Source organism: Marmota monax, unplaced genomic scaffold, assembly GCF_021218885.2.
Source record: "Marmota monax isolate L192 unplaced genomic scaffold, Marmota_monax_Labrador192_F-V1.1 WCK01_AAM20220418_F8-fsc00175, whole genome shotgun sequence".
Lineage (NCBI taxonomy): Eukaryota > Metazoa > Chordata > Mammalia > Rodentia > Sciuridae > Marmota > Marmota monax.
The window spans coordinates 505,876-519,404 of NW_026695246.1; the positions used below are offsets into that span (position 1 = coordinate 505,876).

At 30.3% G+C, this 13,529-nt stretch overlaps 1 protein-coding gene across 1 annotated transcript in view; it reads left to right on the plus strand.

The window, feature by feature from the left end:
• The window catches only part of Si (sucrase-isomaltase), a 79,295-nt gene that overhangs the window by 38,727 nt on the left and 27,039 nt on the right, over positions 1-13,529 (plus strand). Inside the window, exons 24-31 of the mRNA XM_046422983.2 lie at positions 307-477; positions 1,249-1,404; positions 4,733-4,933; positions 7,827-7,981; positions 10,272-10,440; positions 11,678-11,774; positions 11,868-11,980; positions 12,066-12,191. Of these exons, the coding sequence (XP_046278939.1) occupies positions 307-477; positions 1,249-1,404; positions 4,733-4,933; positions 7,827-7,981; positions 10,272-10,440; positions 11,678-11,774; positions 11,868-11,980; positions 12,066-12,191 (1,188 nt within the window). The remainder of the gene's footprint in view (positions 1-306; positions 478-1,248; positions 1,405-4,732; positions 4,934-7,826; positions 7,982-10,271; positions 10,441-11,677; positions 11,775-11,867; positions 11,981-12,065; positions 12,192-13,529) is intronic.

The window sequence follows — 13,529 nt, forward strand, 5'->3', positions numbered from 1 at the left end:
ATTATTTTTATAGAGGCTGAATTTCTTTTTCTTTATATATTCTTGTTGCCCAAACTAAGTTATTCTTTATCAATGTGGGGGCCAAAATTAGGAGGGGCACATATGAATTGCATCAGGAGAGATTTAGGTTGTTTCTGAAAATAAAGTTTTATGTCATGTATATGAAAAACGAAGAGATACTTGCTTGGGGAGAGGTGAGAATGGAGAGGTAGATGATTGAATCTTTTTCTTTTTTATATCTTACATTATTTCAGGTTAGTATGTGATGACTCTCTGTATGACATTATAAGCTTTTATTTTCCCCAGAACAATTTGAATCTTGTATGCTCACATGCATCATATCAAGAAGGAACTACCTTAGCATTTGAAACTATTAAAGTCCTTGGGTTGACAGATACTGTTACAGAAGTTAAAGTGGAAGAAAATGGACAGCCAGTGATTCTTCACAGCGATTTTACTTATGATGCTTCCAACCAGGTAAACCATCTTACAAAATATTTTAGTTGTGGTATACTCTCATATTTATTGTTAAAGAACCATAGACACTTGTTTTTTAAAATTATTTTTCTTCACGAATTCTCCCTCCCTCCCTCCCTTCTTGCCTTCCTTCTTTCCTGTCCCTTTCTCTATCCTTCTCATTTTTTTTCTATTTGGTATAGTGCTCTATTGCTTCCTTTTCAACTTGTGCCTGATGCATTTTAAGTACTGGATACAATTAGGTTAAGAAGAAATATGTATTTGTCCTCTGAATCTGGAAGCTTCCTTCTAAAAAACAGATCAACTTTTTCCCCCATTATATTCTTTGAGGAAAAGTACATTTACTTTATACCTAGTATGTCTGAGATATTGTACCAGTTGCCTTAAATTTCATATCTAATTCGTTCTGTATTGCACTCTCTTTTAGAAGAGCAGAATCTGGGGATATTACAGTTATACAGTATTCCCAAAGACTCATTAGCATTAAATGATAGAACTGAAAAGTGAACTCATGTCTGGAATTAAAGATAATAGATTTCTTCCATTTTCTACAATCTCTCATAGTTACTCCATCTTGGAAGTTTTACTTACTGGAATTGCATTATGTTTTTCTTCTTTCTCTTCTATTCTTTAAGTATTGTAGCAAAACTATTAACGATTTATTTTAAAGAATTTCCGTGGCTGTCACATATTGTAAAATGTTAAATATTTTTAATTGTCTGTGGTCAAATTAAATAATTATTTAAAATCTTTCTTATTTTGTCTTCAAAGATTCTCTTAATTAGAAGTCTCAACTTAAAACTTGGAAAAAGCTTTATGGTTAGATGGAATCAAGTTTTCACTGAAAATGAGAGATTTACTTGTTATCCAGATGCAGATGAAGTAACTGAACCAAAGTGCATACAGCGTGGTTGTTTATGGCAAACGGTAATTTTAACTATGACTCGATATGATTTTCACATAAGTATTTCAATGTGAACTTTACATATTACAGTTTTAATTCCATGGCATATAAATAAGATTCATACACAGAATCATGCAGAATTTGAAATCAGAAACTGTACTTTATATTAATCAATTATTCAAAGACTTACCTTAATAATTCCAAGACTCAATGGGTGTTTAAATTGCTTTCCAGACAGTTTGAATAGTGTAACTTTATTTAATAAAATTGTGCTTTATTTGTGGCACTTTGCTAGATATTGGCTGTAGGAGACCAGCTTAACTGGGTAAGCTAGTTTGCCATTGATGAACAGTCTCTCAAACGAGTTGTCTCTAGATATTAAAACTTATGAAGGTGTGTGATGGGATAAAGTTCTGTTCTTTTAAGAGACGATAATATCTAGCCATTTATTTTGGCCATTCTCTCATCTGAATAGTGTTGGTTGTGTATAGAAGTGTTTTTACCAATACTACAGAAAAGGGATATGAGAAACATGTCCTTTTGTGTTTTTAAAATGCTGGCCTTTTGGTTACATCACCAGGTTTTGGCAGTAGAAATAGTTATTTCCTATAACCAAGGCACTGAATTTATATATTATACCATGGAAATCAAAACACATCTGTCAGCAACTTCCCAAGAGTGTCCGCATTTGTATGAGACAATAAGTAGAATTTCTGCTTCCAGAAAAATTGCCTTCATTCTTCTCGGTTGCTTGATAAAGGAGCATAATCTTCAACTTAGGAAAAAATAGGGAACAATTGAACAAAGAAGCGAGGAGAAGAGATTCTGAGATTGATGAGAGCCAAAGAATGAAATATTTTTATTTCTTCTGTGTTCCCTTTAAATTCCAGCTATCCTTTCAAATACTCTCATCCCCATTCCATTCAAAGCATGCTCACTTTCTTCCATTATCAAAATTTGAAGAAAGGTGAGAAAAAATTTTCTAAAGCAAATTTTACTACTTCTCAACAAAATTGTGAAAATTTTTCTGTTTCAAGAACAATTAATATTTTAGCATCTGAAGATTCTTGTATGAAGCAAGTGAAGCTTTAATGGGATGCCAGATGATTGATGCATACATCCTTCCTTTGGAGCATTATGTTTCTTCATTAGCAAATATGTTTTTGGGACCTACTATGTTCTAATTACTGCTCTAGGTCAACAATTTAAACAAAATCCACTGGCCATGTTACAGTTTGTATTCTAATATGGGAAAACAAACAATAAAGAAATTATGTGTCGGGTAAGTGCTATGGAGGAAAATAAACAAGAAAAGAAAAAAATGCCAGTAGTGTAATATGGACACAGCTGTAATTAGGGTAGCAGATATACAGTATTTAAAACCAGGTAATAAGATAACATTATTAAGGTATGAACTTGATTAGATAAGAAAGAAGAGTTCAAAGACCAAACCCTTGTTCATTTCTACACTTCATAAGGAAAATGAGGAGGAATTAGAAAGGATATTGATAAACAATAGGAAAAGCAATAAGTTGAAAATAAAGTATTTGCTGGATTGGAAAGCAAGTGAATAACACATTGTAAGACAGAAAAAAAAGATCAATTGTGCAAAACATTTTTTCTAAATCAGTAATATGAAGACTGAAAACCAACATATGGATTTGGCAGAATGAAAGTGATAACATTGAGAAGCAAAATATTTGTGGATTGTTTGAGGGTAAAATCCTGACTACAGTAAATGTAAGTGAAAATCAAGAAAGGTATTGCAGATAGTAAGACAGTGAATATTATGAATTCTTATATGTTTTGCTGTAAAGAATACAGAGAAATCGAAAAAGAGCTGAAGAAGTTAGTGTGGTAATGTTTTTTTTAATTTAAAATAAGAGAAATAAAATTAACTAATACTATTAAGAATAACCTATTTAAATATAACATTTGTTAGAGTGGAGAACTGAGGGATAAATGTCCTTTTAAGCAGAGAGACAGAATTGGGTATACATATGAGAAGATTCTCCTTGAATGGAAGCCAAACTGTTCATGTTATTTAACAGTAGGGGGCACATATAATATCTGGTCATGATTTCATTCTGATTGTTTTCCTTTCCATGAGGTGATTATGAGAATAAGGAAAGATGTATTAGTGGGCAGAGAATACAGAAAAACATCATGCAGCCCAGAGTAATGGTTAACAGGATTGGGAAATACAGTTATGAGTACATCATTAAGATCAATTACACCCACCATGATTATAGAATCTCAGGTCTAATATATTGTCATTTTAGCATCATCAATGATTCAGGCATATCTATGTTTACCACTTGATTTTACTCAGAGTTACATCATGACTTCTGTCAATACATTTGCTTTCCATATAGAACAAGAAACATGGAAAGGTAAGGACTAGCCCAGTTTAATCTATTTAGGTCAACATGCTCTTTTAGGGAGCCTTGGAGTCTTACACAACTCTTGTCAAAGAGACTTGGAAATAATAAGGAGTATATTTCTTCTCCCAACAATATAATAAGTTAATAAATAGATATATAGGAAGAATGGATTTGTGATAAAGCAACTACCATTTAGTACCAGAATTTATCACTTTTCTTCCTTAGGTTCTAGCCTCCACCTCTTTATAAACCAGTCAGCTCTGAGCTTTGACTGTAATTTCTATTTTAAATTCTGGTCAAGATAGAATTGACCAAGGCCTAAGAACTAGTCATCAAAGAAGGGTTAAATAGGTTCCTTATAAATAGAACAAGAGAACCTAAGCAAATACCCTTGTGATGGTTGTCACATGTGTGTGATGTGTGATGTGTGTGTGTGTGTGTGTGTGAGCTCTAAATTTATTTATTTTTTATTGCTTGGAGCCACTTTTACATGCAAAAAGCGATAGTCAAGTCACAATGAAGAAAAAGAAAAATGTGTTATCAAAATATGAGACTACTATACTTAATTTTTATAAAGAAAACAGATCTATTTTTTTTAATTGCAAACCTATGACAGTTTGTGTTTCAATTCTACTGTTCTACCTTTAGATTCAAATGATATTTTATATAACAATTATAAAACCCAGTGTTTCAGATTGTTTTATACTTTTCCTTTCTAAATCACGCATTTGATTAAATATAAATCTAGCTCAATTTTAAATTTAATTTTAATTTATATTTTTATTTTGAAATAGTCTTGTTAAGTTGTTCAGGTTGGCTCTAGACTTGCCATCCTCCTGCCTTAGTCAACCTAGTAACTGGGATTGCAATTATGAGCTACCATTCTCAGAAGGATGCCTTATGTTTTTAAGAGTCAAATGATCCAATGCTTACACTTTCTGACAATAAATATACATTGTATTTTTAGGCCTTATCCAGTGCTCCTCCGTGTTACTTTCCTAAACAATACAACCCTTATGTAGTCACCTCAACTCAGTATTTACCAACGGGTATAACAGCCGACCTTCAGTGGAATACTGGAAATGCTAAGATAGCGCTACCATCTGTTTCCATTTCAACTCTGCGTGTGGAGGTGAAATATCACAAAAATGATATGCTGCAGTTTAAGGTATGTTCAATATAAACTATTACAATACTTGACTCAGCTCTTGAAATAAGACATTTTTAGTAGATTAAGCATTTGCATTTTGAATGTAATTTTACAGGATATTAATTAGCTTGATGATGTTTTGATTCTATACAATTTTTTTCCACACAGCTCGTAGGTAAATGATCATTAAATAAAGCTTCTCATCTTTGCTAATTTTTGGAATTAAAAAAAACAAGCAGTGGTAATTTTAAAAAAACTAAATTCTTGTTAAATACATAAGTTCAACGCTGAAGAGACACATCACTTGGCATTGTATTATATTAATATAGATTTATTAAAATAAATTAAACAAGATGCTTAGTATAGTTCCTAATAAGTGGTCTGAGATTTTTACTAATGCAATATAACATACAAAAGAAATAAGTTCTTTCAATATTTACAATTAGCAATTATATTTTTAAGAATTCTAAGGAAATCCATTAATAAAACTACTGGAAATTATAAGAAAGATCAGTAAAGTGACTGGATGTAAAATAAAATCTTCAAAATATATTTCTTGAGTTCTGTGTGTCATCATTTAGAAGCTGAAATTACAGTAGATCTTATTACTAAAATCAAGAAAAAAATTCGAAATGCCAAGCAAATCAAGTCAAAACACCAAACATCATAGGAATTAGTACACTGTCAGTAAAATAAAAACAAATGTTGATAGATACTAATAAGCACTAAAAATCCTATACAGGACTAAATTTTATTTTAAATGTTAGTGTACTTTATATCAATTGTTGCTTTTAAAGTATTTCCATAGAAATAACTGTGGAATATTTTTGAGACTTCATGCAATAACCTTTAAGTTTATCTGAAATGATAGACATATAGAAATAGTTAAAATTTAAAAAGGAAGAAAGTTTTAAAAAGTTACTAAACTGAAACAATATGGATCTGGAGCTAAAATTGTCTGATAGATTATGGTACAAAAGCATAAAAGATATGCTTAAAGTATACAATATACAGTATGCATGTATAACATATGAATATACTTAGTGCAAAACTTTAATACCAAACAATGAAGGATTGAGAAAATTAGTAATGATGAACTACCCTACTTAATTACTCATGTAGAAAAGTGTTTGCCTCAAAGAACACCTTAAAATAAAATTAAGATTGAGTTGCATATGAAAAATAAATTAAGCATAAACCTAAAACCAAATGTAGCATCATATCATCTTGTATGTGGTTAGTAGAGGTCTTTCAAACTAACTACCACAGAACAAATCTCATAGACATCCCATAATGTCTTATATAAAACTTAATCATGGTTTTACATCAAAAAATAAAAGACACCTTTTCAGGTAAATGGATGGATCTGGAATGAAATAAGCCAATCTCAAAATACCCAAGTTCCAAAGGCTGAATGTTCTATCTGATATGTGGATGCTAATACACAACAAATGGGGATGTAGGATTTCAGTGGGTTAGACAAAGTAGAATGAAAGGAAGTGGGAATGGGAATAGGAAAGACAGTAGAATGAATCAGAAATAACTTTTCTATGTTCATATATGAATATACCACCAGTGAAACTCCACATCTAGTACAACCATAAGAATGGGATCCTAAATAGAATAAGTCATACTCCATATCTGTATGTCAAATTATACTCTACTGTCATGTATATTTAAAAAGAACAAATTAAAATAAATAAAAAGGGGCTGGGGATGTGGCTCAAGCGGTAGCGCGCTCGCCTGGCATGCGTGCAGCCCGGGTTCGATCTCAGCACCACAGGCAAACAAAGATGTTGTGTCCGCCGAAAAAACTAAAAAAATAAATAAATATTAAAAATTCTCTCTCTCTCTTTTTAAAATAAAATAAAATAAAATAAAAAGAAGATGAAAATGAGTAAATAACTGAAAAAGATATGACATTTAGGTCACAATTTCATCTCATGCAACTGAAAAGAATAAGAAAGTCTCATAAACAGATATTTAACAAATGGAGAAATAAAAACTGAAAATAAGACAATTAAAATATTTATACTTTAAAAATTTAAAATTTAAAAATTTAAGAACACAAGTCAAATTTAAAAAGCAAAACATAAAAACTTTGTTTATAAACATAAATAAATGTTGAACAACAAACATTCCCATGAACAAGAAAATAACAGTCAAGTGTCAATCAACAATTAGGACACATTCTGAGAAATGCACAGTAAAACGATTCTGTCCTGTGAACTTCTTTAAGTGTGCTAACACAAACCAACACAGTTAAAAATATCACTAGGCCATATCATCTTCTGGGACCATCATCATATATGGGGTCTGTCATTGATGAAAATGTCATTATGCAGCACATAACTGTAATTAACAATTGTTTAAAAAGCTCATAATTTAATATTAGTATTTGAGTACTAGTTTCAGTGAGAATATTAATTTCTACATTATTCTAGAAAGCAGTTTACTAATAGTTATCAAGGACCCTAAAAATGTACAGAGAAAATAACGACATGAATAAATATAATTTATTATTAACATTTGTTGTCTTATTACACGTATGACCAAAAATATTGAAAAAATGATTGCATTGTTTATGTGTGAAAGGACATACACATTTTACGGTTTATTCATAAAATGGACCATTTACCTCTAAAAGTTTCATTTTTGATTTCTTTTTTAGAAAATGACTCAAAAAACATTTTTTAAAAGATCCCCAAATTCTCAAATTGGATCCCATTTATATTTGTGCATCTCAAATGCTATGTAAATACAATAGGCCATAGATTTAGAATTATATATTTTATGCACAATAATTTTAAATAATCTTTTAGGACAATTACTTAAATTAGTAAATAATATTTGCATGCTGTGTCAGCAATAAGAATAAGCTACATCTACTTTTATTATTTCTCTGCAATAGATTTATGATCCCCAGAATAAGAGATATGAAGTTCCAGTACCATTAAACATTCCAACCACTCCAACAAGTACTTATGAAAACAGACTTTATGATGTTGAAATCAAGGAAAATCCTTTTGGCATCCAGATTAGACGGAGAAGCAGTGGAAGAGTTATGTAAGTGATTGAATCATTTGATGTGAAAGATATTTTAATTTTATTTGAAGAAAGAAAAGGTAGTATTATTATTTTCATAGCATTCACCATACTAGAATAGTATCACATTAAAAAGTTTTAGTCATATTGAAAAGTTGCCAATTTTAAAATTAGACAATTAGTACACCTACAGGACTATCATAAAGGACTAGTGTAAAATTTCATTTGCATGTAAATGTGATTAATTTTAATTAATAAATATGATACTTATTCCTTTAAACATCTAGCCTTCTGTTGAAGAGCATGTTGTGTTGGTAAAAATAATAATTGAAAATAAGTCATAGAATTATTTCATTGGAACTGGGTAAAGTTTACTTGGACTGAAATCTGAGAGTTAATATTTTGTCTTCCAGTTTTGATGAACAGAAACTGAGATAAAAGATATATATTTATTTTTGTTTCAAAGTAAATAAATTTATTTTTGAAATGCTGTCTTTATTTTAGTCAAACTATAGTGTATTAAAATGTATTTTATATGTTGCAAGCTCTAAAGATTAGATGATTGGCAGAATACAAATGATGAAAAAAAACATGTCTGTACTTATTTAATTTTTATTTTGTTTTGACAAAGTTTTATTAAAAAAATGAGAAACTATTTTTTTCAAAGAAAATCCTTATAAAGGGCATTATTTATGGTTATTTGGAAGAAATTAATTTCTATTAAGTAGTTTTATGAAATAAGTAATATAAAACTTTGAAGTTGTCCCAAGTTATTTATAATATTTATGTTTTTGTCCTGCCAATTTTTTTCCTCCTCCTTTATATTATTTTTGCAAATAACCCAAATAATAATACATTCTTTTAACACATTTTCACAAACAGTGATATTAATAACTATAAAAGAACAATTGAGAGCAGTAATTGGGAAGAATTTAGAATTAAAATATTTATTGTGCTTACAGTTTTTTGTGATACTGATTTATATTTGTTTCATAAGTAGAAAAACATTTATAGTGATGATCTCAAAGCCCAGGTGAAAAAGATAACATGCCATATCATATTGTGTATTTGAATCACTCTGAACTTCACATTAAATTAATTTAATTATAATTTCTGAGAAAAAGGAAAATGAAGATTTATTGCTTTGCTAACAAAAGAGAAATGCAGGGGATTCCTGTCCCAAAAGCTGTGATTCTGCCCTTTAGCAGGAACAGGGGGCTTTTAAAGAGGTGATGCCAAGGCTGCATTATCCAGGTGTTCTCTATTGGAGTTGTAATTCACTTGTTAATTTGGGAGAGTCATTTCTGAGATGTTCTGGCATCATCCCCAAAGTCTGGATTACTTCCTTCCTTAGGTGGGTGTGTACTTAAGGACAGAAAAATCTGCCTAAAAGGGGAAGAAAAGTAATTCTGTTTCCCCTGAGTTTAAGGAGGGGGAGAGACCAGGGAGGAGCAGGGAGAGAGGAAGAGAAAAAAAAACATGTCCATTTTAAAAATCAGTTGCCCTGGCACAGCAGCAAGGGCTATATTCAAAGCATAAAGTGAACTACTGTTACATTTCCCCACTATGTGGAAATGCCTAATAATAATGGTCAAAAAGGACTTTAGAGTCACAAATTTGTCCGGAATCAATTTTGAGCCTGATCTAAAAGACCTATACATTTTCCTAACCTCCTATGTTGGTAAAGTCAATCTGTTTTCTCTGATATGAGTTACTGTCTTGCTGTTTTTCAGAGACTGGTTGAAATATTAATTGCTTTCGTGCTAACTGTTTACAAAAAGATGTAATACTTTGCTGTCTTGTTTATTATTGGCTTAGCATGATTGCTTCCCTATGTGTGCCTTGTCCAGTCACCTGTTATCTGCCACTGTGGACCTCTGAACTGCTCTGAAGCTGAATGCCTTTAACTGTCCATGCCTCACCTGATAGAGAATAAGGACTTTGTGTTGCTTCTCCCAACTTTGCCCCCTTTCAGCAGGAAGCAGCTTGGAGATATCATCATCTGTTTTTCTGCTGAAATTGACATTAATTTTATTTTTAAAATATTTTTTTTATAAAGATAATTACATGCAACCACATTATACTTCTTATATTTCACATATGGGTATGTGAAACATATTTCACACACACTCCTTAACCAAAAGAAAAATGTGTCAGCATAATTATCTATGTTCATTTAGTACCTGGTACAATTAGGTACATAGGGAAAATTATTTGTTTTTAGATCACCAAGGAAAGAATTCCTATCATTATTTGTGATACTACTTTGTATGACTTTTCCAGGAATAACATTGTTTTCTTTTGCTTTCAGTTGGGATTCTCGAGTGCCTGGATTTGCATTTAATGACCAGTTCATTCAAATATCTACTCGTCTGCCATCAGAATATATATATGGTTTTGGGGAAGCAGAACATACAGCATTTAAAAGAAATCTGAACTGGCATACTTGGGGAATGTTCACAAGAGACCAACCCCCTGGTGTAGGTACCAACATGTGAATATCTCATGAGGCAACAAAATTCATATTTAGCATTCAATCCTTTTATTTGTAATCCTTTTATTTGTTCAAGATTGAAGTATATAATGAAAAAGAGGCTAGAGATTATTAGATCTGCTAAAATGATTTTTTGAAAAATATATAAACAAAATCACCATAAAATACAGGTGAAAGTAGAGGATAGATAACGACATGCATTAAAACACCAGATTGTGATCCAATTTCTTAACACTTTCAATTGCACGGAAAACACATGGTTCATTCAGTGTTCCTGCAAATTAACTGCCTAGATTTCTTGTAGGGTTTACTGTTACTTCTTAGATAATGATTTGATTCTAACTTTTCTTTTTAACCCACAACTGAAGTTTTGCATTTTTGAGACTAAACTTTTAGTCACATCTTTACAGAATACTTTTATAAACTCATAACTTTCCCCAGGGTTCTGTCTTGTTAATGGTACATTTCATGAATAGCTGTGGCATTGTTAAATTAAAAAAATATATACATATATGTGCATTTTAAATCAGTTATATATATATACATATATATATACACACACACATATATGACTTATAATTTTTTAAAACATATCATGAAGAAAATCCATGTTAATAAAAACTAAAACAGTTTAATTCTTCACATATATATGTACCTAAAATATAAATTCAGTAACAGAAGCAAATATGTGCATAATTGCAAATGTTTTTATTGAGGTGTTCAAACAACTTTTGCTTTTTAAAATGACTTTTCATGGCAATAAGTTACTGAGATTGAAGTGTGGAACAATGTATTAAAAGTGTTACAAGTGCAAAAAACTTTATTTTTTACAAACTCATTTTCTTGAAAGTTTGATTAATTTCATCACTTCTAGGGCATTTTTTTAACCAAAAATTATTGCTAATTTATAAATAAAATATCACCTCTGGAAAGAAATTCAATTATTCTAATATCAACAGTATTCTACATCATTATAAGACATAAGTTTTTTATGGGTGCTACATGTATGCATATGAATATGTATGCTTTCTCTAAAGCAGTAATAGTTCAAAGAATAGGGAAATTGTTTTCTAAGATAAATGTTTATTTAATTAAATCATAAGTTTTGTAAAACAAGAACATTGAATTCCAAGGTTCAATCTTATAATGAATTTTAAAATAGCATTGATTAAATTCATGTTATTGTTATTAAGTATGTATTATGCTTTTTTAAAAAATTTCAGTATAAATTTAATTCCTATGGATTTCATCCCTATTATATGGCTCTGGAAGATGAAGGCAATGCCCATGGAGTTCTCTTACTCAACAGCAATGCAATGGGTAAAACAATTGTTGGATTTCTCCTAAAGTTTGTGTGACTTTTTAATAAATTAATATCATAGATAAAAATGGGATATTATTTTGGATTTCCAGATGTTACCTTTCAGCCAACTCCTGCTCTAACCTACCGGATAATTGGAGGGATCTTGGATTTCTACATGTTTTTGGGTCCAACTCCAGAAGTTGCCACAAAGCAATACCATGAAGTATGATTTTGTATTTATTTTAGAAAACGTTTTATCATATTACAAAGTAATTCTCTCAGTTCACCTATGCAATTTTCTTTTAAAGGTAATTGGCCAACCAGTCATGCCACCTTATTGGGCTTTAGGATTCCAACTGTGTCGTTATGGGTACAGAAATACATCAGAGATTGAGGAATTATATGATGCAATGGTGGCTGCTGGTGTCCCCTATGTATGTATACCAATTTTCAAGACACTATTAAATGTAAAATGTATAAATTCTATGTGTATTATAATAATTATAACAGTGGGATAAAAAAATTAAGCACTTCACCTACATGCTTTAAAACATTTTAAGCATTTGGTAATAATTCTTAATTTTTATGTAGTACCTTATGAATTGAATATGAGATTTTAATAATAATATCTTTATCAGATTGATAAAGGAGAAGGTATGATACCATTTTTTCTTATTCCTCCTCAATTCTATGACCTTACGTTGTATTACTCAATTCTCCATGCACCGGGTTTGATTGCATAGATAGAAGAATTTCATGTTTTCTCTTTTGTTAGAGTGAGTAGCTGGGTGATTTTAGCTTTGTAATAGATAAAATTCATATGTTACACAATGTGAGGCTTTGTAAAATACACTCTTCCCTCAATATTTGGAAAATTAAATATTGTAAAGTATCAGTCTCTATAATTATATTTTTAGCAAGGTTATGGAATCCCAGGGATATTCCTGATAACATTTAAATATTGAAATGTAGAAGGCTGATTAGATAGGAGCTAATTTTGAGAATAATTATGAAGGACATCATTATAAGACACTGTACTTACAGTAGAATCCAATGCTACTATGGACATTATTGTAGGGAAATCAATTGTATAGTTTGATTATACAGAAATATGCAAATGGTAATTCATCATAAAATAAGGGTTTTCAACATTATCCTTCTCAGTGATATTTTTTTAACAATCAGGAGATATCAAGTTCATGTCAATTAACAAAATAACTAACAAATTAGGTATTTAGGGTAAGATCAAAGATTCCATGACAAAATTAAAATGGTTTTATTTAAATGTGTTTGTAAATACTTCTCTGTAAACAATATGGATGTTTATTTAAGCTGGGCTATTATTTAAAAATAAGGGGGTTATAATATTTGACAAATTGGTGTCCCTTTTTATTTACCAATTTTAGAATTATTTGAAATTATTCAATGTTACTTTTATAGTTCCCAGAAAGAGTTCAACATTTGTTTAAGTGTATACTCTATGAAATTCTAGTTTTTCATTTAACATAGTTTCATACTACCATAAAGCCTTTTACATTTTTGTTTTTCTATTTCCTTTGGAAATTACATAAAAACATACTGATTTAGAATTTTTATTTCCAAATCAAATATATTAAATGAACTTTGAAAAATAGAATATGCATATAAACTTGTTCTTAGACTATTTTACATCTTTACATGCCATTTTTATTTCTTGAGCATTGCATTCCGTGATTAATCCTCTTTAGTATTAACTGAGGAGGGACTAAAGCTTTCATACTGCTGTAACTTTC